The sequence below is a fragment of the Filicampus tigris genome, chromosome 19 (genome assembly GCF_054856515.1).
Source record: "Filicampus tigris isolate MCC_2025a chromosome 19, RoL_Ftig_1.0, whole genome shotgun sequence".
In the NCBI taxonomy this organism is placed as follows: Eukaryota; Metazoa; Chordata; class Actinopteri; order Syngnathiformes; family Syngnathidae; genus Filicampus; species Filicampus tigris.
The window spans coordinates 8567488-8594835 of record NC_141235.1 but is presented as its reverse complement, the minus strand read 5'-3'; the positions used below and the strand labels follow the sequence as shown (position 1 = coordinate 8594835).

The 27348-nt window shown below is 40.0% G+C and overlaps 3 protein-coding genes and 1 long non-coding RNA gene across 11 annotated transcripts in view; 3 read left to right on the top strand and 1 right to left on the bottom strand.

Moving 5' to 3' along the window:
* Positions 1-83: 83 nt before the first annotated feature.
* Positions 84-27348, bottom strand: part of LOC147129308 (uncharacterized) — a 39932-nt gene continuing 12667 nt past the window's right edge. The window contains exons 5-10 of the long non-coding RNA XR_015082736.1: positions 21906-22024; positions 2649-2915; positions 2053-2501; positions 1836-1931; positions 1527-1755; positions 84-1264 (exon numbers count right to left, since the gene is read on the bottom strand). This is a non-coding gene — a long non-coding RNA (uncharacterized LOC147129308). The remainder of the gene's footprint in view (positions 1265-1526; positions 1756-1835; positions 1932-2052; positions 2502-2648; positions 2916-21905; positions 22025-27348) is intronic.
* Positions 1089-2914, top strand: LOC147129310 (uncharacterized). The gene is made up of 7 exons (XM_086017549.1): positions 1089-1613; positions 1871-1997; positions 2065-2165; positions 2255-2319; positions 2400-2535; positions 2618-2668; positions 2749-2914. Exons 3-7 carry the CDS (start codon positions 2123-2125, stop codon positions 2814-2816), a joined length of 363 nt encoding a protein of 120 aa, XP_085873675.1. The 5' UTR covers positions 1089-1613; positions 1871-1997; positions 2065-2122; the 3' UTR covers positions 2817-2914.
* Positions 5262-27348, top strand: part of LOC147129307 (urotensin-2 receptor) — a 38318-nt gene continuing 16231 nt past the window's right edge. For 2 of the 3 annotated variants that reach the window (XM_086017544.1, XM_086017546.1), the window contains exons 1-2: positions 5262-5347; positions 11344-11407. The gene's annotated coding sequence lies outside the window, so the exon portion shown is untranslated. Of the gene's footprint in view, positions 5348-8311; positions 8399-11343; positions 11408-27348 lie in introns of those variants that run through there. The other variant, XM_086017545.1, reaches the window with a different exon arrangement.
* On the top strand, positions 5266-26541 carry uts2r1 (urotensin 2 receptor 1). 6 transcript variants are annotated; one of them, XM_086017538.1, is made up of 6 exons: positions 5266-5347; positions 11344-11407; positions 13532-14145; positions 14932-15661; positions 16702-17080; positions 25112-26541. In XM_086017538.1, the coding sequence occupies exons 3-5, from the start codon at positions 14096-14098 to the stop codon at positions 17077-17079; spliced, it is 1158 nt and encodes a 385-aa protein (XP_085873664.1). In that variant the 5' UTR covers positions 5266-5347; positions 11344-11407; positions 13532-14095; the 3' UTR covers position 17080; positions 25112-26541. The 6 variants fall into 6 exon arrangements, with proteins under 6 accessions (XP_085873664.1, XP_085873668.1, XP_085873663.1 ...); XM_086017537.1 differs by lacking the exon at positions 5266-5347 and adding an exon at positions 8278-8398 and having other exon boundaries at positions 14017-14145; XM_086017539.1 differs by lacking the exon at positions 5266-5347 and adding an exon at positions 8355-8398.

The following is a 27348-nucleotide window of genomic DNA, read 5'->3' as shown; positions in this document are numbered from 1 at the left end:
TTGAATTATGTTTGAACAGCTTTATTTGAAAAATGATCATAAACTCATGAAACAGGCCTGGACAAAAATGGTGGTACTCTGAGAGAAAATTTAAAATTATTTCACCATATGGACATGTTCAACCAATGTGTCATCGAATTAGCATCACAGATGTCTTCCAACTTGTAAGAAGTTAGTTGGCCAACATTTTGGGGCATACATACTCCACTACAACCACGAAGAAAGACCAACATTCTCGACTGGATGATGAAGGATCCAACAGTGCCCCCCAACCACTGCACTTGTATATTTGATCTACTTTTAAATTTCTCAACTACTGTATGTGTTCTTCCCAAGGAATCCAAAAGCCCAAGAAAGCTGTTGGATGCCATAAAGGAGCACGTGCTCCATGCAACCCCAGAGGGCTGCTGAAGCTAAGTGTGTACTTGAATGTTCAAGTATATTGTATTTAGAATAACAGAGACGTACTTCTGGAGCCTGTTGCCTTTGTTTTATGTTGTTCCAACCTCAGCTTCAAGGGGAAGTCAACTCAAAAACTGTCTTACATTCTCACACATATGCATATATTCAAATCATTATCTTACACATACCTAATATAATTTTAGCACACTAATTTCTAATGCTAACACAGCAAAGAGTTAGGATTCTAGTTTCTCCTATTTATACCTGATTATCAGTCATTTTTTAATTTATTTTTAAAGCTTATTAAACATTGCAAGTGATTTACAAGATTCCAATTCAGTTTCATCGTTGCTTCAAAATTAAACTTCTTACAGGGACACACCTTTGCTTTTTATTTGTTACCACCTGTTTTTATTTCATTTTTTGGGACATGGCGTCATGAGACTTTTGCATGTCCACCAAATGTCAGGTTGCTGAGCCACTAGCTTGTCAGGCTGAGTATTTTCAAGGGGAACGCTTACGTTCCTTACGTTTGTCTTTCAGGCCACCAGGCTGTTGAAGAGGCGTCCAGCTGTGCTCTCCTCACTGGTAAAACGCACACTCTTATACACATGTACAAATGTTTGACTAATTATTTCAGCATGTGCTGACCATCTTCTCAAGTGTGTAATTAAAAACCCAGCCACAGTTTGACTTGCGCCACAGGTGCTTCCACTCAAGCAGCTTCTGGGGAGCTCGTTTACCTGCCGGTTGAGTGGAAGCACCTGCGGCGACAGCCAAACTGTGGCATCAGGGGTTTTACTTTCTGGACCTGGATTTGACAAGAGTTTTTCCTGCAATCATGCCAGAGTGTCATTGAGAGCTGTGGAACAAAATGGTGTACAAAGTGAGCATTTTTTTTTTCTCAGAAGTTTTGCCAATTGCAGTCAGGACACTCATCAGGCGTCTCCAATCCTGTTCCTTGAGACTCCCTGCTGCGACACACCTGCTTGAAATGATCAGGCTCCTAAAGAGCTTGCTGATCATTTCAATCGGGTGTGTTGCAGATGGGCGCTATGGAAAACGGGCAGGACAGCGACCGATAAGGAACAGGATTGAAGACCCTGGTCAATAAGTTACGTTACCTTTTTGTCCTGCTCTTGTCCACCAGGTGGCGCTGAAGAACCTGTTCAGTGCAGTATGGATCAACTTGTGAAGTCGACCTCTTCAAGGTTGGGACCTGTTTCAAAAGTTTTTTTGTTTCAAACGTTTTTTTGCTCCAAAAAAGCTTGGCATGCTGAAAGAGCACTTGTATGCTTTTTCGTTGGCATGCACTGCAGCTTCCAGTAAAAGTCCCGTCAGGGACTCTTCCACCTGCCGGGCAAAGAGAAATTCTCCATAAATGTCCTCAAAGCTGCCTACATTGTCAATATTAAGACATGCAAATAAAGTACTAAAAATAGCAGCTTGTCTGGTCTGCCATTTGCAGGTTTGTCCATCCAGGAGAATTCTCTGCACCAGTCCGGAGTTTCAGGCGCTTTGACCAGCTGCTGCAGTGAAAGGTTCCAGTCAGAATCAAAATATTTTGGTCAACTAAAAATGAGTTGCCATTAAAGGTAAAACATTTCTACATCCATGGTATGTTGCTGATAACGTAAGCTTTTGACTCACCTTTGTCTTTAGGTCCACACGCTGGTCAACTGAAGACTTCACCATGCAGCGACGAGGAGACTGTCTTTAGATGTCATCCAACTCGAATGGTGCACATCATGAAGCTTGCCATGGTATTGATCAATGAGGAGCTCCTGCAAAAACATAACTGCATTTCAGGTTAGTAATGGAATTGTCTACTCACATGTTTGTTGTCCTACAGATGGCGCCACTGGAGTGCTGCAACGTGACTCAAAGTGCGTCTGCCTGAGGATGAGTCGTCTGCTGGTAAGAAAAGGAACATTTCATTTCAGCGAGCATGTTCCAGATGTCTCGACAAAGTTGAATGATTTTGTTCTTGTGTCCAGTGTGGTCGATTAGAGTTCCTGCTCCAGAGACCAGCAGCAACACTTTTGCCTTTCTGGTCGCCTGCTCATGCGCGAGGTGCTGAAGCCAAACTTGGAGGCAGCCTGAGAAGAAACGGGAGACATTTACGCTTGGACGGTATGCTCTTTAAATTCTTTTCACTGCACAATCCTCTTGACAACTTTTCTGACCCAGTACTTTTTTTCCTTTCACTTTCTAGACTGCAAGGAACAAGATCATCCATCACGCACCTGTGAAGTCTTGATCGCTGGTTGGTTTCAAGCCCCAAACATCTTCTGCACAAGACGTTGACTTAACTTTTGACTCACAGATGTTTTTATTTTGTCTTAGGTCCACACGCTTGTCAAGTTCTTCTCGCTGGCCGACCACTTGAGCACTCGGCAACGAGCAGACTGTAATCCGACTTGCGATTTGGTCTTCGTTCTTCTGCCCGGCCGACCACTTCTCAACGAACACTGTCATCCAACTTGTAACATGTTTGTTTGCGATTGTTTACTCTGCAAAAGAAATAAAGCTTGATTACAAATAACACTTAAACTCTCAACTTCATTCTTACACACATCACAAAAAGCTTGCTTAAAGCAAAGTAACAAAACAAAAAAAATTCTAAAACATTTTTCTAATTTTTCAAAAAAAAAATTCAAAATTTTTTTTCCCCAATTTTTTTTGTGGGGGAAATGGGTGTGGCAAAGATGGAATAAGGCTTTCTGATTCGCTGATGGGTCTTGAAGTGGGTGGAGCAATGCAGATAAAAGGCTCATATGTCAACAGGTGGGTGGGACTATGCAAATTTGAAGCGCTCTGATTGGTCAGTTTGGGAAAAAAATGACCTGTTTATGCAAATTACTGCATTCTGATTGGCTATGCAAATTCAAGCCGCATCATGATTGGTGGATTTGGAAATTTGGGCGGAGTTAGGGCCGGTCCAAGCAGCAGATTGTTTTTTAAGGCACTTTTGAGTCTTCAGGTCAAAGTTGCACTTAAGTCACTACATGAAACACAAGTCTTTTACTATTCCCTTAGTCTCACATGAGCCAAAGCTCGATGAATTTAAAGATTGCTCGAGTTTTGAGTCATTAGGAGACAAACAGGAGTAGTAATGTGACACTTGAGTCCACAGTAGTCGTGACTGACGTGCAACTCTCACCTCAAGACTTCAAGCAAAGTTTTCCATTGCAGCAACCGACACGCATGAAGGCTTCAAATGAGGGCAGATTTACGAATAAAACACAAAGACTCCAATTCAAGTTTTACAATTTATTGGACGGAGAAGCTAACATGGAAAGCATTTCACCAGTCAAAGTTTGTGTGAGCTAACTCAAGTTGCACACACAGACATTGACGATGGAAGCATCTTAAGGGTTGCCTGCTTGACGAGCTCGTGTGTGATGTCACTTACTTGAAATGATGCTTTAGGCGATGGCGTTTTGAGATTTCACATTTATTTACAATATAATTTACATTTCTGTGATTTCTGTAATCTATTTAATGACTTATTCACCGCAATCGCCACCATAAAAAAAAGCAACACAACATTTTGCTCAGCAACATATTCAAGACGCCTCTAAGTGAAGCTGCACCTGTACACCGCATACTCAAAGGTTTGGCTAAGTTGTTGATGTTGGGCTGGAGCCTCTTTCTGTCTGGCAACTTCACGCCCCAGCACACGAAATGTATTGACAACGTAAAATTTGACAGCTCTGTCTTTAAAAGCTGCCTCTACAATCAATCTTTATGGGTGCTCACCAGAGTGGTGGCTTCATTTGTAGTGTGAACCCAGATGGAGGTGGACTACTATTTTCATTTTTGAAAAAATATTTTTTATTTTATTTCAGTGTTAGATTTTTCATTCATTTTATTTAACCAGAATAACTTGCTTTTTTTTTAATACAAAAAGGGGGTTAGAAAAGTCGCAAAATCTTTGCAAAGAAGATGCTAAGTTAGCAACACTGAGCAGCCCTAGCTGTAGTCACAAAGCCCCAGGTTGTCAAGGTAAGAAAAAAACCTTCCTTGAGGCACCTGAGAACTCCTTTGAATTGAAGAAAAAAATAATGATTACTTTAATACAGAAAAATCACATTCATTAATTTTGAACATTAAAGTATTGTAAAACGAGTGTAAAAATTTACTAGGGATAGACCGATTATCGGCCAGGCCAATTATCGGCACCGATATTTACCTTTTTGACGAATATTGGCATCGGCCTTTTTTTAAAACTCTGCTTTTGTCTGTTTGTTGTTTTTGTTTGCCCTAATATTGTGGAAATTCTGCCATTGCAGACTAAATATGAGAACAGACTATTCAAAGACACTTGTCTTTTCAGGACACCAGACGAAGATGTGCAGCATTTTCTAAACCAGAAGTCAAAGTTGTTCATGTGAATCTAATTCACAAATTAGTATTTTGTACACCCATTATATGTGACTATTTTATGGTCACATATTAGCATTTTGTGTCCAGTTGTTAATGTGGGCACAAATTAAAAAAAAAAAAACTCATGTAATGTTTAGATCTCCATTGATGTTAGTGGATCTATTGCTGGAAGCTGTTTTTATTTTATTTTAAATGAAACAAACTGTAGGTGCCAGCACTGTGTCACATATTGTAAATAAGTGGGTATAATTGTATTGAAGGTGTTTACTGGTTAATTGGTATATGAGGTGCTTGTCACGTGGTACGTCCGCACAGGTGGTGAAATCATTTGTTCACTTGTCGGAAGTGGGTAGTTTTTGAACTGCCAGAGGGTCAACGTGGAAGCCCTACTTTTTGCTCAACGCACGCTCGCACGAATAATTACATGCATGACTGATCACTTTGGAACGCATGTTGAGCCCACTAATGGAACGTCGTGGACATGCTATAATAAGTCAAGCAACCTTCTGGATCGAGGATCGTTGTGGACACATGTACAAGCGGCGCGTCTGGCAAGGTAAAGCAATTTATGAACTCAATTACATTAAAAATAGGAATACATAGATGTGTGTCACCAAGTAATTTTATTGGTGTTGCTTATTTCATGCCGGTGATCTGCGATTCAGCCGGACAATAATGGCACGTACGATGCTCTGTTGTTCAGCCAAAAACAAACAACCCCCCCGCCCTAAAAATTTAAATCTTCATTTTTGGGCCACATTACTTAGCCCTACACTTGTGTCATTTACTGCCACTTGACTGCAGTGAGCCACTTGCCCTTTGTCGAACAAACAAGTCATTTAGATGGAAAAGGGAGTCTTGACAGAAATTACAAATGTGGTGTTTTTTTTGTGCACCCATTGCTGGAATACAGTTTAGTTTCTCATACTTTTAATTTCTTACTAAACTCTCATGGAAACAGGCTGCAGAGATGTTTTCTTTTGTCCCTTATGGAATAACTCAGACCGGGATCCTAATCATTTTGCTTGACAGTTCCCACCATGAGTTGCATTTTCGACTTAACCAGAAATGATCCTCAGGAGCGCAACAGAACATCATTTTCCAGAAAAGATTTTTTTTCAAAAGGGCAGTAGCAGGAATTCATAAATGAGTGTGTGAAAGCTGTCAAAACAAAGATACAATTATCAACATAAATGGCAGCAATCTTTCTCTTGTTTTAGTTCTATGTACCCTATATTCAAATGTTTGCTAGTTTCAAAAACAAGACATTTTTAGGTAACATGTTATCATCCTTAGCTGTCTTATGTAAAACAATATAAAAGTCCTGCTAAATCATTGTACATAAAAACTTGAAGAATGCATTGTGTACTCACTCTTAATGTCGATGATAAATACGCAGTCGGAGGATTACTTTGAGACAGTGATGCTACCTTGACATCACTAAGTTCACTAATTTCCGGTTGTTATGGTCATCATCACTCTTTTCCTCTTCTGCGGTGACATTTTTTTTTTTTTTTTAAGATAAACAAAAAGCAAAACACACGGAGTAAATCCTCCCTAGATGCCGACTGGGTTAAAGTATCAGCATGCATGTACAAGTCTCACGCGATGACAAATGATTACGTTTTTGTGTGACTTTAAAGGCTTATTTAGTAGGGTTAAGACTTTCGAGGCTTTTGAAGGATCCACTGTCCCCCTTTGATTCCCACTCTGAAAACTGTGAGATGTGGCTTGGCGATTTTAAACCGCTGCTGGCAGTTGGAATGAAGGATTATGGATCAAAGTGATGAGTGAAATGAGATCACGGCAACAGTTTAGCAAAGACGGCAATACCACTTAGCACCCACTGCTCATTTGCTTTACTCTTTCTTCCATTTCAAGGGAGACAACATTTCTGATGTCCAGCGAAATACGTTTTAGCTCACTTTGTTTGCAGCGCTTGGCAATTAGCTGGCAAATGCTGTGCAAACCGAAACTCAAGACCAGACAGCAGTGTGTGTTGCGATAGGCTTGCACGGGTGCAGCAACTTTTCTATGCTTGGCGTGACTCTGAAAAACTGGCATCACTGCTTCTTATGTAACAGATACTCATCCCACTAACCACCAAATTATTTGTACAGTATATCCTTTAAACCGTGCTAGAACTGCACGTCTATTCCTGATTATCTGCGTAAAAAACAAACGGATACATCTCAATGGCTCGTGCAGATATATTGAATGCGTTGCAAGTGAGTGTTTGTGTGCCGTACAACTTATGCAAGCCGTAGAGAATCATTTGTAAGCATGATTAGCAGCTATCTCTTCATATTGTGCTTCAGTGAATCATGTCCTCGTGATGATTATGAGAGCGCTGAGGCACCTTGCCGTCTGAATAATTCCACAATCTTACTGTCTTGTTGCCAAAGACGGCCTATTTGAAATTCAGGTTGAACCCTACCCAGCCTTCATTCGAGAAGCAAGTTCAAAATTAAAAAAATAGGATTAACATTCGCTGAAAAGGGAGCCAAAGTAAAGTCCTAAATGAGCCAATATCGCTCCAAGATGTATTTACAGTACCAGTATTTGTGTTGTTTCACTATAGCTCGTATTTTAAACTTAATCTTAAAAAAATAAATAAATCTTAAAGTGAACTCAACCGAGATGTATTGTTTTCACGAGAATGTTCCTAGCAGGCCCACTAGTTGAAATATGGCATTCTGATTAATATTGCGTTTGTGGAATGAGTTAAGCAGCAAAATCCACCCCTTTTTAGCCATCTCAGGGGGCGGCCATTTTGTCATTTCTGTCGACTGACAATGACATTACAACTACCCAGGGCTCAGAGAACGACAAATCGCAGTTTGCCTGTTTTCTAAAGCTCAGCCGTGATGTCATTTTCAGTTGACAGTAGTGACAAAATGGCCGTCCCCAGAGATGGCTAAAAATGAGTGGATTAACTCTTATTCCTCAAACGCAATATTTATCACTTACTTGTTTCAACTAGTGGGCTTGCATCGAACATATTCTTCAAATGAATATGTTTGTGTTGGTATCTCTTTAAGAATAATAAGCGCAGTAATATGAAGTAAGAGTTACTGTGTGGTTTGTTGTGATGCATTTTGGTTTGCTTGGATTTTTACTGGCAGCATAGCGGTTAGCAGGTCTGCCTGAATTGAATTCTAATTGCCCATAGATGTGAAAATGAGGATGAACACTGGTTTGAGGCCTGGCAAGAGCTTTGTAACTTTTTGTCTGTGTGAGTGTGTGTGATGTGTCTGATGAAGCCTCCATTAAATGAAAAGTTTGCTCTAGAAATGATAGTAGTATTGATATTCCTTCCTCCTTGCTCATATATAGTTTACGGCTAAATAAAGGCCATGTGTTCTCCACTATATGGCAACCCTCATGACTTTGTTTCTATGCTTTTATTTAGTTGTACAAAACCTTCCCGCTTTCAAAGGAAACTTACGTAAGTATCTTCGAAGGGCATTTCAACTGCTGTGACACTTGACATCCAACTAATTATAGTCTTTCTTGGCACCGACTTGTCAAGGAGCTTCTCAGCTGTTAGGCTGAATATTAAATTTATAACGTAGAGCATCGAGCCGTACAATTCGACAGCCGGAGAGTAAGTAAGCTCTCTGTTTTTATATTCTCTCTAATGATTTTGAATTTCTAAATTTGTCGCTCATTAGCTAAGTTGCCTTCCTGTTTTTCAGTAGACTGTTCCTGTTTTTCCATTGTGATGATAGCAATTAATTTATCGAAAGGGCCACGCTTCGTAATTTTATGTGACAAAGTAGACTAAAAATGCACTCGGCAATATATATTAACACAGATGTCTCCTGCTTGGACAAGTGTAGAAAATGCTGAACAAATTACTTATGATTATATACTTGTCTTGCTGCTAGTGTCCTATTAAATTTTATGCACAAGTCCCCCTGGCAAAAAGCATTCAACTCAATGTTCCTTGGCTATATTTCCTGTGGACAATAATTTATACAAAATTATAATAATAAACCTCTTCTGGCAGCCATAATGGTGCTGAGACAGCTTAATACACAGGACGAATGTAATGGATTCAAAACAGGAGGGTTATTGTAATCTGTTTATATATACAGTATATACTATCAAAAATTATGGGGGGGGAAAACGTTCACCACCTTCCTGTTAAAAACAGTTTCTGTGTACTCTGGTTGTCATCTCTACTTAAGATCGTCGTAGTAGTACTTGTAGTAGTATGTTCAAGCCATTTTAAATTCACATAGTCATTCAGCATTAAAGAGGAAGTCAATCCAAACATGTTTTTTTTTCCCGGAATATGTTCTATGCAGGCCCACTCGTCTCAGTTCAGAAAACAGGTGAGCCGTGATCGGTCGTTATCTGAGCCCTGAGCAATTTTGATTCTTCATTCGACAGAAGTAGCAAAATGGCCGCCCCCTGAGATGGCTAAAAGTGGCTGCATTTTTCTGCTTAATTTATATTCCACAAACCCAATATTAATCAGAATGCCGTATTTCAACTAGGAGGCCTGCATGGAACACATTCTGGAAAAAAATATATGTTTGGGTTGACTTCCGCTTTAAGGTTTCAAAGTCATACACTGGCAAATGTTTGATCCCTGGAAGAGATTTATTGTACTCCGAAATGTAAGAATAAGGTTTAGCAGTGTCCTGCAATGGATTGGAGTCTCTTTCTGACTATAAATTATTTCCATCCCCATGTAGTAAATTCTAACTTAACTGGAACGCTGTTACAAAACCATCTGCATTGTAATCTTCAATTCTATTAACTTGCCGCATATTCTCAAGGAGGAAGGCAGTTAGAGACTGAATATTGAGAGGCTTGGCTGAGGACTTCAATTCTCCTGACTATTAATGTGTGTAGAATTGCCTGTGGAAACAACCTCCTTGATTCATTTCATTCATTTGAGTGCCTCGCAGATCATCGTACATCGCCTCACACCTTTGTCACCATGAGCAGCTTGAGCTTGACGCAATAGAATCTCTCTTCAGAAGCTCAACATGGTTTGCAGTGACAGCCTTATAGGTGAAGCGTGCAATTATTTTGGGCAAAGGGTCTGAGAATCATCCAAACGATTACTCATTCATGAGCTTTTTGGAAAGAGCTCTTCATTTTTCATGTCACTCCCAGGTTTTATTAAAGCAGCACTGGGCAAGAATTCGACCGTAATAATTTTCTTTCACAAGTTTTTTGATGAAACATTGACTTTCAAGTAGTTGAATGGGACTTTTGTCATGCCCTGGGGGGTTCTATATCGTTTTTTACTAGCACTAAGCAACTTTGAGGAGGATGGGAGCAACCCTGGCACACAAAAAAAATACAAATGTCCTGAATTGCTTTACGGCATACTCACTTCCTCATTTTGCTATAAGGACGGAAGTCGATTCGAACATCTACGTGCTATTACTGGTGTCATGGCAGAAGCCCCCCAAAAAAAGTAAACATATTGTTTGAACAAAATTAGATTCATTACCTCATCGCTATTCATCTTTCACACAGCCATTGGAAATAGAAAGGTAATAGCAGGAGCTCAGGATTTCACGACACGACGCGCTGGCACATGGGAAATGTGGTTGACTTTTGTCAAAACACTACCCGCTTTTGTCCACATGGCGCCGCAATAATCAACAAAAACGGACATAGTGTTGCTTTAACTGAAGTGTCCTGTTTCAAAAGATGTCATAATGAAGACTGTCGTTACTCATGCAGAATTCTTTTTACACTGGCACTAAATAGAACTTGTATTTGAATTGATTATTAAAAGTGACATTTGAGCTTGTAATTAGTCACAAATTTCAATGTGGAAACAACTATCACACGCTGTACTTTATTTTTGTCTATAGGACATTCATGCATTATTTGAAAGTTACTCAGTAATTGATTAGTTTTTAATTATTTTCATTCGGGTAAGTATTTGACAAGCAACAGAACTTTTGCCTGTGTAAAATGTTTGGCTACTCTACCCAGCTCTAATCAAAACAATTCATTGGCTGAGGGGTGCTGATTTGTAAAACAGATTTTAGGTCAAAGATCACAAAAGGTGGGCCGAAGGGAAGCTCCTCTTTGGCGAGCAGACAGGAAATCAACCCAAACATATTTTTTTCAAGAATATGTTCTATGAAAGCCCACTAGTTGAAACAAGTGATAAATGTTGCGTTTGTGGAATAAGAGTTAATCCACTCATTTTTAGCCATCTCTGGCTAAAAAATGGATCCATTTTGTCAATTCTGTCGACTGAAAATGACATCACAACCGCTCAGGGCTCAGGTAGCGACCAATCACGGCTCAGCTTTAGAAAACAGGTGAGCACGCGGGATGCCAGACATGCTATATGTTTGTTCATTATTTGTCCCCTCGCATGCTTTCAATCAAGCAATGCATTAAGAGAAATCCATGGGCTTCACTTTTCTTTACCCAAAGCCTCAAGACGACGGTGCAGGGATGTCTCATATTAGAAAATCTCCCAAATGCACACGCTCACATTGATTAAGGTACCGGCGACGTGCCCACGCTCACTAACAAGAACTGTTTGTACATTGGGATTCACAGGTGTTTCAACAAGGTCAAAATGATTCTCCTTTTTTCATCCAATTATGGCTGAATCCAACACCAGGTAAGAGATTTTCTCATCTCTTTAATAGCAAATTACAAAGAAGACGACACCACATAAGACAGATTTCAAATCACTATTATAAGAGTCTCTCTATGGAGGACCAAATAATTGTGACATGAATGCAAGGTTAAATGATCCATCGTGTGTGAATGTAACAGTGACGCATGTCTTTACCAGCCAAATGTACTGCAGACTTACATTTACTGCACATGTACGTAGACTCCTGCAGGACATATTCTATTAAAACCACAAATGTACCAGGGGGACACCATGTTCCCAGACAGTACCTCATTTTTTTTTTTTTTTTCCCATGAAAAATTTGCCAAATGTTCATTGCCTGCTGTGGTTTGGCTGGACTCACTAATCCATAAACATACTTTAGAGTCCATGTGTTGTGGTCTGGTCTCCACACAGACAACCTACATCGGTCTCGGGCCATTTTTTATTTCTTTCTTTTCTTTCCTTGGCCATCAAGCTGTCACAAGTAACATCCTCATCATCTTCTCAGACCACACAACAGGCTGTGGTTGAGTTGTTGATGGCAACAATGGTTTTTGATTGGTTGAAAACAAGGAAGTGAGAGATGGCCATAGTTTGGCCACCATGAAAAGAATTGAAATCGAGGATCGTACCTGCTTTGGGAAAAGGTCATTAAAACAACAAAGCTAGAGGTGGCCTAAAAACATTGCACAACTGTACATGACAAGTCAATCAAGTCTTTTTTTTTTTTTAAGGGGTGCGCTACGATGTGCTAAGCAAAGTTATAGCGCTCGTATTTCAACTAGTAATGGGGACATGCAGAACTGTCTATCCATCCATTTTCTATTCCACTTATCCTGTTCAATGTCAGAGGGAGCTAGAGCCAGTCACAGGCGACTTCAGGCGAAAGGTGCTGACATGGGGCGAAATGCCGACAACAGCCCGGACTCCCCAATATATCACAGGGCGTAGCAGAAGCCAAATGCATCAGATTTAGACAGTTTTGGAGTAAGAAACCATTTCCCCATCCAGCTGTTAACACTGATTTAAAAGCTTTGATAAGGACGGGGGGGACTCTATTTCCGTAGACGGCGCACGCGCTTGGGTGTGAAATTGGCGCATCTTGAGTTTCATGCCGGTCGGTGCGAGCCTCGTGTGGGAATTTGGCAGACAGCGCCGGTCTGAGTCTTTGGACAGACCGAGGGCATTTTATTTGACATTACAAAATAACAGCACATTCAGACTTACAGGCTGCGATTTCACAGACTATTACCTCATTTGGCTTTTGTAATGGTGACCACACTGAATGAAACGCAGACGTTGTACCAACATTGGCTCCATCCGCACAATTGAATTAGATGCCGGAAAGGTTTTCATTTAGCACTGGTTATGGATATGAATTGATATTGAATTGTACAGTATTAAATTGTCCTATTTTGCTCCTTGTACATTTCTGAAAAAGGCAAACAAAATTAGCTGATTGAACTCATGATGTTTAGTTCAAAATAAGCCACTAGATACGCAGTATTTGCAAACCAATTTGTTGTTTTTACAATGGTCAACACTCTATTAGAAATGAACTGCGACCAGGCCAGACTGTTAGTAATCAGGGGGAAAAAACTGCTTGAATAGGCTTATGTGGCAAGACTTACATTTTTGAGAAATAACAGGATCCGTTTTCAGTTTATCAGTCCAATAGTTCAAATATGTAAATCAAACTAAGTATACTGGATCATTTTAAAGGCATAGAATTTTTTTTTTTTTTTTTTTTTTTTAAGAATCCTGAAGAATGAAAAGTGCAGATAATTAATGGCCTTCTCTTCAGAATCCTAACACAAACACAAACGGTCAGAGACCAGTAAAAGTTGTCTTTCTCTAGGGACCTGTCATTAATTAATCATTGTAGACTGTAATTTTCTTTTAAAGACTTCTGGTTCGATGACCGAAACCCAACGAGAGGCACAAAACTTGTAATATTACGACCGATACTTTATTCTCATGAAATTACAAGCTGATTTTTTCAAAATATGAGTTTTTCCCTGTAACTGCTCACATCTGTAGCTGTTCTAGTTACGTCATTAGCACGTCAGGAGGATTGTAAATACGGTCTGCGATTTTTCATTTGTTTATATTTCTATACATCAGTGTGGAAATGGGCGGCAGCTTGAGACAGTTGTGGAGAGCGCATTTCCTGCATACCTCACCAGTGCCAGCTCTTTTCTGTCTTCTCCCTCCCATTTTTTTTTTTTTTTTTAATAGTAAGAGAGCCTCACTTGCTCTCTCTCTCCCTCCCCTCCCTCACTGCCTCTCTACCTCACTCTCACTCACTCGCCGAGGGGGATTCTCCGAGGCGGATGGAAGCTTGAGTGTGATCGTCATTTCTCTTCAGTCCATCGAAGAGCTGTCTTGATTTTTCGATATGGTTGGATATTTTCCCTGCTCCTTTCACGTCACAACTTTGCTGCCGAGATGCACGGATGCACTTGAAGAGAACTTGTGAGGCTGATCTAAATCGGGACCTTTCACCTCAAGACACCTTGGGATTACCATTTGAGAGATTTTGTGATCCTCGAGACAACTGGATAAATTTGTTTTCGTTCACCTTGTTTCACCTCGTGGGCATCCGGTAGAAGCCGCTTTTTATGGAGTGTGAAATTTTGGACATGCGTGCCAAGTTTGGAAGGGAAGAGTCCGACAAAAGCATGGCTGATGGAACTGCTGCGACGCGCTGAAGGCTTCTTTCAAGCAAGACAACACAGGTACGAACTTGCATGGTCATTTCATTCGAGTTGCAAAGGGCAGGCAGACAGGGCGACTTGTAAAATTGCTCCACGGGGTTTTTTTTTAACAGGCTTGCCCATTCAAAGTGATTTCTTGAAGACTTTGGGGGAAAATATATTGTCGGTGCACTCAGCACTGTTTGAGAGATAACGATACATTTTTATATAACCGTCTAGAACTGTTATAAATCATTGCCAGTCAGGATATTAACCGTTATGAATCAAACCACTCATGGTGTTTTAGTATCGTTTTAAAGCACCCCTGGCACAAGTTATTTTCAGAGCTGGTTTGGAAGCCTTAAGAGTGTATGCTTTCCTCATAATGGCTCTTGTCCAAGGTTAATCTCCTCACATCTACGAGCAGTATGGCGTACCTCCAGATTATGAAAAAATGAATACATGGCAGAGAGCCGATGATAGAAGTGTACGCTGTGCCTGAGCTGTTGTGCAAATTTGCTCAAGACTCTTTAAGACAAAGAAATTGACGTCTTTTCAATGTCAGAATATTCAGTGGCCCGACTTCGACCCGATTGAGGTTGCTTTTCGCTTGTAGACAAGGGAAGGCAACAAACGAACGACAACCGAAGCTGTCAATTTGAGACTCCCAATTTGATCATGTCCATGGGATGCAGACACAGATTTTTTTTTTTTTTTTATCAGCTTCATAACGTGTCCATGTCAATGATCTCGCTACTATTGAGGCCCTGACACATTCATTGATAGGACCTTCAATCTTTTCACCGACTCCTTATCTTTCTCTTATAGCGTCTCCGGAGATACCGTGTCCGCTGTGTCCATGGAGCCCGCAGGAGTCCTGGTGGAAAGGAGCACCAATGCCACCGAGCCCCCTCAAAGCTCTCACGAGGACCCGGCTGCCACCTTCACCATTGGCACCATTCTGTCCATCATGTTTCTCGTGGGAGTCTTGGGAAACATCTACACCCTAGTGGTGATGTGCCATTCCATGCGGAACGCAGCTTCGATGTACATTTATATCATCAACCTCGCTTTGGCAGACCTGCTGTATCTGCTCACCATCCCGTTCGTAGTGTGCACACACTTTCTCAAGCGGTGGTACTTTGGGGACGTTGGCTGCCGGGTCCTTATCAGCATGGACTTTCTGACCATGCACGCCAGCATCTTCACACTGACCATCATGAGCACTGAGCGCTACTTTGCCGTGCTCAAACCATTGGATACGGTGAAACGCTCCAAAAAGTATCGAAAAGCCATTGCTCTGCTAATCTGGGGCGCTTCTTTCATCCTCACGTTACCGATGATTGTGAGCATTCAGCTGATGAAGGTGGGCAACAAGGCTATGTGTCTTCCCACCTTGTCATCCATGTCCTATAAGATTTACATCACCTTCCTTTTTGGCACGAGCATTGTTGCCCCGGGACTGATCATTGGCTACCTCTACATCCAGCTTGCTCGGACTTACTGGGTTTCACAGACGGTGACCTTCAAGACGACCAATAAACTTCCCAATCTGAAGGTCAGTGGTTCTCACTCTTAGAGCATTATTATTTTAGTTTATTTATTTATTTTAAAAGGGGGAAGTCAGCCCAAAAAAATTCTTTGCAATAAGTTCTATGCGGCCCCACTAGTCTAAACACGGCATTCTGATTGATTTGAGTTGAGTAGTAAAATCAACTTTTGTTTTTGTCCATTTCAGGGGGAGGCCATTTTGTTACTTGCCGACGACTGAAAATGACGTCACAATTGCTCAGGGCTCAGGTAACAACCGATCAGGGCTAAGCTTCAGAAAACAGGTGAGCCGTGATTGGTTGTTTTCTGAGCCCTGAGCAACTATGATGTCATTTCAGTCTACTGTGGGAAAAAAAAAAAAAAAAATCAATTTTTTTTGGGGCCATAACCTGTTGTCCCGTTTCCCCTTCTTCATCACATGGCTAAGATGAAATATGAATTGATCTGTTTACTCCTGCATTGCTCTTTCTCACAAACACGTTGGCAACAGACATCACTGTCAGGACTCGTATCAAGTGCACACATGATAAGAGCACATGCGGCACGTAGCAGGAAGCCATCTGAGTGGCCATGATGAGGCATTCAGCTCCACAATCGCAAACCCGAATGAGGGACACCGGCCAAATTGCGGAGATGCCGTAAACATCCACGCTATAAAAAATGCTCGCACCCATTGCACCACTATGTCCTATAAAAATAAATGTTTGTTTCTGATTTGATTTCCAAGATAGTGTAACTACTAACCACAAAAAAAGGAAAGCACAAGAAAATTGAGATAATGAAGTTGCTGAATGTGACTCAGGCATTCATGGTATGACGCCATACCGGAACTATTCTTGCTAACGTGTAAACATAATTAGAAATGGAATATTCTACATCAGTGTCAGCCAAAAATGTTTTTGGCAAAGTTTAGTGATTTTAGCGGGTGTAAAATATTTGAGTGGGTTATAGTAAATATTTATGTGTTGCTTTCCCTGGAAACAGAGCTTCTGTGATTTATTGATCTTAAACCGTTTCTCTTTGCATTTATCCCCCCCCCCCCCAAAGGTTCTCTACCTGATTTTCACCATTGTGCTCCTCTTTTGGGCATGTTTCTTGCCTTTTTGGATATGGCAACTCCTGGGTCAGTACCATCCGTCACTGCCCCTGTCCTCCACTGCCAAGCGCAACATCAATTACCTGACGACATGTCTGACGTACTCCAACAGCTGCATCAATCCATTCCTATACACACTGCTCACCAAGAACTACAAGGAATACTTGAGGAAGCACAACCGGTCCTGGTCAGCCGGAAGTTTTTTTGACCGCAGGGGCCGCATGCAGCGCTCGCCACGCAGGTCGCCATCCGCGAGCAGTCAGCAGTGTACGGAGAGTTTCATGCTCACGCATACAGCCTCGTTGCGTGCCCACAACAGCAGCTTGTGAGGTAGGCATGTTTTCATTGTGCTTTTGTTCATTCGGGCGGTCCTGATTTGTAGCCTAACGCAAGATTTTAAGACAATTGATACAAAAACATAAGGTTGGGTTTAAAGTGACCTGTCACAAAGATCTAAAGCAATAATCACTGTAATAGTAATTTTAAATGATTATATTGTAAGAGCATACATTTATTGTAATCAGGTGAATGTTAGTGTTTTCATTCATTCATAGAAAATGCAGATTTTTTTTTTTCTTTTGGGGGGGAAAAATGAGTCTTTTGTCTGAATGTATGCATTTGTCAATGCGGGTATTTTATGATGGGCCGTTAGGGCCATAATTCGGAATTTCATCTCATAAAAACAACTGAGAAACCCGCGTCCTAATTTTAGATGTCCGTTGCGAATGTTTCCTTCAGAGGAAACTGGAAAAAATTTATTGTAGTGCGACGGAGGGGAATGTGCACAGACATCGGCATCCATTTCCTATAGCGATTGTCTTCATGAGCGTCGTGGGTGATGTTGATATTTTCCCAGCTCACTGTGAGCGAGTGGGTACATCCTGGACTGGTCACCAGCCAAATGCAGGATGCGCAAACAAACACGCATCCATATTCGTTTTTTAACATTCAAACACAAGAGCGAGTACGCAATAGTTTCTACATGTTATTGTTAACATCGGGTAACTTATTTATATCATTTTTTTTCTTATAAGGTCAACACGTCACACACGAATCGCTTCATTCACGTATATTCTCACTTCAGACGGAAAATCTCGCAAAACCCCTCGAGAACAAAAACGAGACACAACACACGGTGCGAAGTTGGGCCAAAACAATCCAACATGTTGAATATCACCGATTTGACGTCGGACCAGCAGCCGAGATCCGTCTGAGCACACCACACACGGCAGGATTACCTGCTAAGATTATCTTCAGAGCCATTACGAGAGTAGGCCCCGACCTACGATTGTCAGGTCCGGGGTTAAAATAAAGCAGATTATCCTGCCGTATGAACCAGGCTTAACTGTAAAAAAGTGGATATTGTTGAAGACGAAGTCAATTCAGAAGGTTTCCTGACAATATCTTCTATGCAGCCCCATTCAGCTAAACTTGATATTCTGATTAATATTGCGTTTGTAGAATACGAATCAAGCCGCAAAATCCACCTGTTTTTAATTCAGGGGGCGGCCATTTTGTCATTTTCAGTCAAGAGCAAGTGACAAAATGGCTACCCCCTGAGAGGAATAAAAACGGAAGGATTTTGCTTCTTATTCCACAAATGCAGTAATGATCAAAATGCCGTGTTTAGACTAGTGAGGGTGCATTCCACATATTATTGAAAAGAACATTTGGGGGTTGACTTCCCTTTAAATGATGGTTCAGGGGAAAACGCATCAAAGATAGAAATGTATTTGTTTGTGAACTTTCCAACTCTGTAATGAAAATATTGGGTCATTTACAATATATTATCCATAAAGCCATAGCTGGCGCATAAAGTACATACTATAAAAGCAGAGTTTTGCACTGACATTTTATTCATTATTCATTTTCTTATCAGCAAAATGAAATGGTCTCTCGGGTGATAAGGGCGGCCCTTTGAAAAATACATTTGGCAATAAATTGAGAGTGAGTCATTTGTGAATAGTCGGTGGTAATGTGTTTCCCTTTCTTAAAATGATTAGGAACTCTGTTTTGCTTCTCTGGATTGGTTTTCCTTTGATGATTTTATATTGCGAGTCTCAAGAGTGCAGCGGTTTTACTGTCGAATTCTCAAGCGGAGCAGAAAGGTTCCTCGATAAAATATCACAGGTTAAATACATGAATCCACACAATGACAGATCCCTGGCTGACAATTACAAAGTGCCTCTAACTCATAATGACGCTTGATAGTATCATAATTACAGTAACAAAAGGCAGGAAAAGGCCAGTGGACACAGGAAATGGCAGGGGGGGAAAAAAATCATTGGTAGCAGCCTGCTTTATAGTTTGTACTTTAGCTGCATTGCAGTCGATTTAAAGTGTAATCCCGTTTGCACTTGTTCAATTATTCCATGCTCCGTATATGTACAAAGGATGAAAAGTCCCTCTCAAGTGAGCAAGATTAGCATTAAAAGGCGATGTTAATATGAACGGGACTATAATTGATGAAGACATTGGTTTAGGGCACTATTGAAATGCTGTCTCAGCAACAATAGCAAGTCCATCCATATTTAATAGGGGGCAGTATCAAGGGGTGGGGACTCCGCAAAGTGAGCAATTAGACATGGAAACATGTTGCATAACAGGGATTAATTGCTCCACTTTTCACGTTCTCGATACATGGTATATTATGCGGTAGCTTGCATGTTCATTGCGGAGCGGGCGTCTTCCTTTCATACCAGATAAGGGAAGGAAATGAACAATGCACGGAAGTAGAAATTTTAAAAGAAAAAGGATTTACGACAGTATTGAAATTCTTTTTTTTTTTTACCAATGTACATTATAAAACAACCTGAATATGTGACATTTCTATTCTATGTTATTGTTGTCTAATAGTCGAAATGGTTTCTGGAGGCTGACAGATATCAATTGAATGTTTAGGTGTGAAGAGTGGTTTGAGAACACTTTTACTAAATTTCTGGCCTCCTCAATCATAAGTCATCACCTGCTTGCAGAACATGTGAGATGAGCCGTGGGGATTGTCAGTGCGGCGTTGTCACTCATCCTGATTGATATTCACTCCTACTGTGCAACTGCAGAGGCATTTTTTTTTTTTTTGCATTGAGGTTATCAAGGATGGATGCTGACCTTGTAAAATGAATAATGGCACTTTTTTTTAAAGAAAAAAACTTTCCCCCTGATAGTAGCCTTTTAGATCCTCACTCTTCTCATAGTCTCGGCCCAACAGGGAAAATATTAATTTCTTATTCAATCACTTCAAGAAAGCAGGTTCTCAAGCTCATATACGTGACCTGATTCTCACAATATTAGTACATATTTTGAAAAATTATTCCTTTGACTAAAATCTCCTATTTTTATGGCTTTTTTTTTTTCTCCTCTCAAAATAATTTAAAATATTTTTTTTACGTGAATCTATTTGCAAATAAACTTGTTGCAGTCTGTAATGTATGGATGTAGAGTTATTCAGTACCACTGCAAACTACAATCACAATAGCACATACAGCTCTTGTAGTCGAACATGTTCAAATATATATTAAAGGTAAACCTAAAATTGTGGCCAGCGAGTCCGTTTAAGCCACTCTAGTTGAATTTAAAGCAGTGAAGGTTGGCACTCAAGATCACCCCATTGTGGCAATATTGATAGAATAAGGAAAAGTTCATTTTTCAGTAAAAAAAAAAAAAACAAGAAAGAGCTAGACTAGTTACATTTTTTTAGTCCAGTGGAGGTTTGACCACCCTCAGGATATTTTTGACATTGGATGGATGTGGAAAGTTTGTGTGAACAACAGCCACTCTCATTCTATCTTTCCACTTTTGACATTAAGTGATTCCAAAAGTCTATGGTGATCAATAGAGCCTGAGCCCAACTCGAAGACGGCACCAAGAAGAGTACCTTTAGTCTCACAAAACACTTAAGTGCACCAACTGACCTCAACATAAGGCATGGAGTCTGAAAGTAAAGACATTTGACATTGAAGTGGCGAGGACTGTAAACAAAGAAGAGCACCCAATTTGGCATTCTTTAAACAAATGCTTCTTTCCTACGCTTCTCACAGATTTGTATTGTGTGACCACGTTATTAATTAGTGTGTGACGTCTACTAATACAAATAAAAAGCTCTCAAGGGACAAGTTATTCACTTGTATACATTCCCACTCTCCCCCTTACGCAAATCAGAAATCCCAAATGCATTTAGGCTGATCTAAAAGCCCACTGTTTCCCCATCATAAACTTTTTTTTTTTTTAAGCATAATGAGCCAAAATCATACCAATGGGTGATTCATATATGTAATGTGAAAACCTCATAATCAAAACCATGCGAGCTCAGTGAAGATTGTTTTTTTTTTTCTGGCACAGATGATGAAAGAACGTTCCGAAGGGCAGCCATGTGTCAGAAGACAAAGCAGTTTGTGAAATGCTTTAACCTTTAAAGACGCCATATTCGATTAGCTTCTGTATTAGCTTGACTCCTCATTGATCACTGAAGATTAGACACCGTGGATCCAACGCTGTGCTTTATCGATCGGTCCTTTCAGTCAATTTAACCGCACCGTTAACGCCAAACTACAAATCCGCATTGTGTCCACTAGCTGCTTGAGTTGAAAATCATAACAATAAAAGTAGACTATTTTTTTCAGGAAGTAAAATAAAAATGTGCACAGTTCCCATTCACAAATTGCTCGGTTGGTTGCTTCTGCTTTCAAACTGGTGACCTTAATAAAGTTGTTTAATAGAACAGGCAGAGAGGGAAAAAAAAAAAAAAAAATCAGCCTTGGACCACTTTAAAACTTCAAGTAACTTCATGAAGTCAATAACACATCTTACATAACAGAGCCTGGTCTTTAATTGGACATTTTTTATTTATGTTGGCTTGGATAGGTTCCATCTCATCCGCGACCCTGAACAGCATAAGCCATAGAAAACGGATGTAAAAAGAAGAAAAAAAAATGCTGACAAACGTCTAGCTTCCGAAGTTAGAGGAGCTACTTGAACCATCCAGGTTAATTCTATTTTTTTTCTGACAAGGTTGTGCTCCAAGGAGGACAGATTTGACATATAAATCCTAGGCGCAGAGTACTCCCATTTTTTTTCCCGATGACCCAGTCACCATTATACATTTAAAATGGCCCTTAGTGATTACTTTTCCCATCAAAAAGGAAAGCAGAATCCTTACCTGGCTCCAGATTGCAACTGCGCAAGACCCTCGGTTTAAGGGTTTCAAATTGGCTGCCCAGATCTGATGTTCACTCATTTAACTTGTGAAAGAGGAAAGAGAGGCCCAGGATCAGTGACCTGAAACAACAGAAGACGTACCATAAAAGAAAGGCGCAATACTCATCTTCTTCCTCGCGACTTCTGATTCAGACACAAAGGCCGAGGCAGGCAAGAAACTTCAAATTACACTGGACCACAATGAATCAGAATCACATGGCTGAGTGAGTGCCCGTTGCAGTCGCCAAGAAAAAACTCATACCCCGGACTCGCACGTATTGCCTGCACATATCTTTCAATATCTGCCAACACTGTTCCCTTTGCAAGACTATTCTAAACCTCAGACCACATCATTCAGAAAAAAACAGAGCTCCTCTCTCTTTTCCAATAACATGATAAAGCTGAATCTGCTGAAAATAAAGGAATATAAACCATTAATGGTGTCTTGGCAGATTTGAATGTTGTTAAATGTACTTAATAAATGTCAAAAAAATGACATTTCGGTCAATTGCGGTGAATTTTTTTGAGCCTCAAGGTGAATATGTGGCTGATACACTTTAAAAAGTACTCTCCGTTAAGTTATTTAAGTAGTATAATTATCACTTTTTGATATAATACTCTGGCCTTTCATAGAGCTTCTCAAACAATTAAAGTCTGCTCGGTTCACATCCTACATTTTCAGTGTAGCGAAACTAAGTGCAATTTACAATGTGTAAAAGTTGGAATAGCAAAAAAAAGTTCCGCTTAATTGTGTGCAATCTTTTTACAGGCTCTTCGTCATATCTCACAATCTCTTACAAACAGCGAGTGAAATTGCTACAACAGAATGGCAAACGAGGAGTTTAATCAGTTTGTAGGAAATGTAATAAAATTGGCAATGTTATCATGGAAGACAAACCCCAGTTGATAAAAGTTATCAGATCAGTGTTTAAAGAAACCCAATTGTTTTCCTTGTGCCGCTTATCTCCTGCATCTCTGACTTCTTTCCCTAATGCTGCTTATTTTTCTAAAGATCATGTGGCTTTTGTGTACTTCATTGAGTGTGAAAAGAGACCAGGAAAATCACTAACTTTCAGCCACAACCGGATCAATATGCCTTACAAAGCATGAATGCTGCAGCGCTGCATTGAGCCCGCAGTTTTATCATACTTCATCCTAGAAATTAGGGCTCTTTTGTCTAAGATCAATACGTCTCCGAAGTAATCGTAGCGATCTCGCAAATCTCAACCGCTCTTGATTGCTTTCAGTAAATTGAAATTTGACATGTCGCCATAAACATGCCCACGCTGTCGCCCTCCACCTTGACACAAATAGCCAAAGGGAAAGCCATCAGGCGAGCGCAGTTGCAGAGAACTAAAAAGTCGAAAAAAGATCCAAATGCTAGCATTCGACAAAAATCAAATGCAGAAAATGGCATGCGTTCCATGTTGTTTTTTTTATAGAGGTCATTAATGGCATGCTTGTGCTGTACTGTGACCGGGACGGATTTATGCATGCACAGTTGTAAGAAAGCAATCTCTTAGCATGTTCAAACAAGGTTGTTAAAAGGTCAAGGGCTGCTGTTGGATATTCTATTTCAGACATGCGATGGGCTAATCTCACTTTTAAACCGCTTCATGGCCTACTGCTTGCCTTTGTAAAAATCCACAAGAGGCCCTGAAGAGATCTTGAAGGTATAGCAGCTGGCACGCTTAACAGCATATTGGGAAATGTCGAATTTGATTATTATCTCTAAACTTTTTGTTCCGAGAGCAGAGGACAGGGACACAAGGGGCTTCTGTTTTCCAAGCCCCGGCTTGAACTAATGGCATGAAGTGCGATATAAATAACGTTGAGTGATGCTAATTTTAAAAATAAATAAACCATAACCTCAACTATTCATCATGATGTGATAGAACTCCCCCTTCGTCGGCACACTGAGAACTGCACCTAGCGTCTCTCGTGAAGTCCTTGATTACGACCCCTTTGCACATAGGAGAAACTATGCACCTCATTGGCCGATGCTGCCATGTGGGTGATAACTAGGGCATTTGGCTGTCACTGTTGCGGCAGGACAGTGGCGCACATGACAAGTGGAAGCGGTAGCGGTTGGGCGGTATTGAAAGTAGAAAGGGCAAATGGCCAAATGCATTGCGGTCTCAAGTTAACAGGTGTCCAATGAACAAGAACACAGACGGCCAGTGGCTGGGAGTCGTCATGCTTTCTATTTTCTGCCCCCTTTATTTAAGCCCATCTCAACTGCTATGAGTCCAGGGGACAAGGAGAACAACCACTAACCTATGTACTGCAACCTCCACATGCCCCTTACATGATGGAAGAACACAAAGTAGCAAATGATTGTAAAGTAGAACACAGAATAATAGTTTCCAAAATGTTTGGCAAAATAAAAATCCGAAACAGTGTATCAACACATACCCGGCGATTTGGCGTAATACTGATTTATATACATGTCTTCATGTAATGATTTTCATTCCCACCACAAAAACAGGCAGATACATCTTGGCTGTTGTTGTGACACAAATCAATGCTGCCGCACTATTGGCTCCCTCTCTGTTTGGCCTTACAGGATTCCTTGTAGATGTTAATGTTCAGCTTGCGTTTGGAGTATCATGTTCCAGATTGAGATTTCCCTGTGCAATTACTTGGTCCAATTGTGATTGATTGGTGGAGATTTCAAGTATAGTTATGTAATAATATTAACTCCAAAAAGCATGTCATGTTAGGAGGAAAAACTGAAATGCCAAAACAGCGTCACCAGTGATCGGACATTTTTTAGGAATGTTATATAAATTTTTTTGTTTTTGTTTTTTTTTTCCCCCTAACCCATACTGCACCCCTCCCTTATAGGAGCATAGTTTGTGACTTGTTTTTTTTTTCCCCTCTCCCTCTTCCTTATGTTTCTCTTTTTCATCTCAGAATATTGGGGCGCAGTTTGGCGAAGCTTCCCTTTCTGTCTCCCTCTGTTGGTCATTGTTTTTTCTGTCTCCTTTGCCGGTTTGTTACATTTGAAAATGTTTACAGTGAAAGAGATTTATAGAGGAAACGTATTGGCATTTATCCATTTCCTCATTATTGTGTGCTCCTAATACAACACACGACTCCTGTTTTTACATAGTCTTTCAATGTTGTACTCGAGCTACATGAATAAATGATCTCTGTCCTTGACAGATCTGACTGACGTGCTGAATGAAGAAAAGGACCAAAGAGCCACGTGGAAACGACATTCGGATAAACTGGTCACCTCTACGAAATTGACAGAATAATTGGAAACATGACAAATGTTTGTGCACACCGATAAATGTTGTAATAGATAATAGCTCTGAATTGAAACTTTTAGAAACTGTACGCTAAACAATGCACATTCAGATGTGTGCTCATTTTCCCATGAATGTAGGAATCACTTATGATAAATAAGTACTCGATCTGTGCTCTTTGTTATGCAATATGTGAATCTGCATGATTAAAAAAAAAATGTGTTTAGGTTCTTAAGTCTAATTCAGTACTGTGCATTGTTACAATTGAAGCAAGCCATGCTTGTGTGGATTTTTCTGGCTAGAAGGTATGATTGTTAAACAAGTGCAGTAGGGTTCAGGCAGCACCACCTTAACATAAAGCAAAAATGCAGTAACACATAATTGAGTGTTTCGACCTGGTTTAATTGATCTTTATTTCAATTCATCTTTGTTGGGGAGTAAAATGTGTATGCTTAATTTCTAGTGATGAATGTGATTGCATGCTTGCCAGTGCAGTGTTGAAAACAAAAAATACTCTGCTAAATAAAAAGGTGCTTGAGAGCCACATTTAAATTGGGGAAAAAAAAAGGTCAAATTCCAATAAAACATAACAAGAATGCTGAGAGAATTAATCTGCAATGCAGGGTGTTCCCCAAAAATTGAGAATTTGAATATCAACGTAGCTGTCAGATTTTGGGGAGCATACTGTATTGTGTGTGTTTTCTAAAATTTGTTTTACTTTTCACAAAATATCATTTTTCTTGTGAAATTGCAACGATATTCTTTTCATTGTGACCCTGGTATGTGGAGGACATCATTACACTCATTTAAAAAAAAAAACAAAAAAAAACGTCACTATTACCTAGAAGAGTTCCTTGGTATCTTTTAAAAAAAAAAAAAAAACGTGTTTGTGGCCTGCTTTCATGAAAATACCCAAAGGATCAAGAAATAAAGACATTTACATGCAGCCCTCATCCCAGCCCACATGCTGGAACGCCTACTGTAGTAGATGTGCAACATAGTCTTATCCCACTTTATTCGAGTAAGGTTAAAAAAATAAAATAAAAAAATAAAAAACACCTTGTCTGGGTTCCTCTGACATCACACCCGCCTCCTAAAACTCCCTGAAAACTATTAAATGAAATTACATTCAGTTCCATGCAATTGTATTTTGTTTTGTATTTAAATAATTGCAAGCCTTATCAATGATAACGAACATTTGAAATGTAATGTTTTAGTTAATTTGACAGAGCTATCGCAACTTGTAAATGTTACCTGTTGTCATGACACAAATTCCTTTGAATGTCAAAATAACATGTAATGTAACAATATTATCAAATTGCCAGATAAATGTGTGAAAAGCCACGACAGCTTTTCGTCTGTGTATTCCTTTCAGTCTATCCGGCTTTTGTGTCAGCTTGATCACACTATGACATCTTTGTGTCCGACCAGAAGGCGAGCAAAGCCAACAGCCACAATTCCAGGTGTGCGTCAAGCTGTTACATTTATCGATTTACCTCACTGAGAGACAGAAGACGAGCTGCAAACACGGCCATGCTGATGTATAATTAACCGTTGTTTCCCCAGGAGAAATCTTGTCCTTAGGTTTGGGAGGATTTCTTCACAAACAAAAAAATAAGTACCATAGATCCCACATAAAAAGCCTTTTTAGATTCACCCTCCGTATTTCTACTCATAAATGCTGAGGGTAATAAAACGAGATTTCGCACATTTCCATCACTCCCATGTAAGTCGTCCCTCGATTGCCAACTTCCACATAGGGACCATACACTTCCTTACAAGAGCTATGACAAAAATGCCATTTTCAATATGGACAAAATATATGCATACGTGCAAAATAAATTTCGTTTTTCAGAATACATTTCTCAATGCATTCAGTCACCCAAGAGGGGCCACCAGTTCCCCATCCGTGCCATAGAAGATGCAATATTTTTCATTTGGATTATGTATTTGCAGAAAATGAAAAGTCCCCAAAAGGTTTGTGGGGTTATTTCATTTTCATATTATTTTTCAGAGCTGTAAATGAATACCATTTTGAATATTCTTGTACTTGCAATTCAAAAGTTAAGACCTTAAGAAAAACAGTTAGAGCAATAGTTTAATCATTGAGAAACCAATCTAATGCCAAAATGAAAAGTCATGTGTCAGAAA

Bases quoted from the DNA above. Each gene is read 5' to 3' on its own strand.
- uts2r1 (XM_086017537.1), top strand. From the start codon at position 11,388: ATGGCTGAATCCAACACCAG. The intron at 11,408-14,016 runs GTAAGAGATTTT...GGCATCCGGTAG, and splicing joins ATGGCTGAATCCAACACCAG to AAGCCGCTTTTTATGGAGTG. The intron at 14,146-14,931 runs GTACGAACTTGC...TTTCTCTTATAG, and splicing joins TTTCAAGCAAGACAACACAG to CGTCTCCGGAGATACCGTGT.
- LOC147129310 (XM_086017549.1), top strand. From the start codon at position 2,123: ATGTCATCCAACTCGAATGGTGCACATCATGAAGCTTGCCATG. The intron at 2,166-2,254 runs GTATTGATCAAT...GTTGTCCTACAG, and splicing joins ACATCATGAAGCTTGCCATG to ATGGCGCCACTGGAGTGCTG. The intron at 2,536-2,617 runs GTATGCTCTTTA...TTCACTTTCTAG, and splicing joins GAGACATTTACGCTTGGACG to ACTGCAAGGAACAAGATCAT.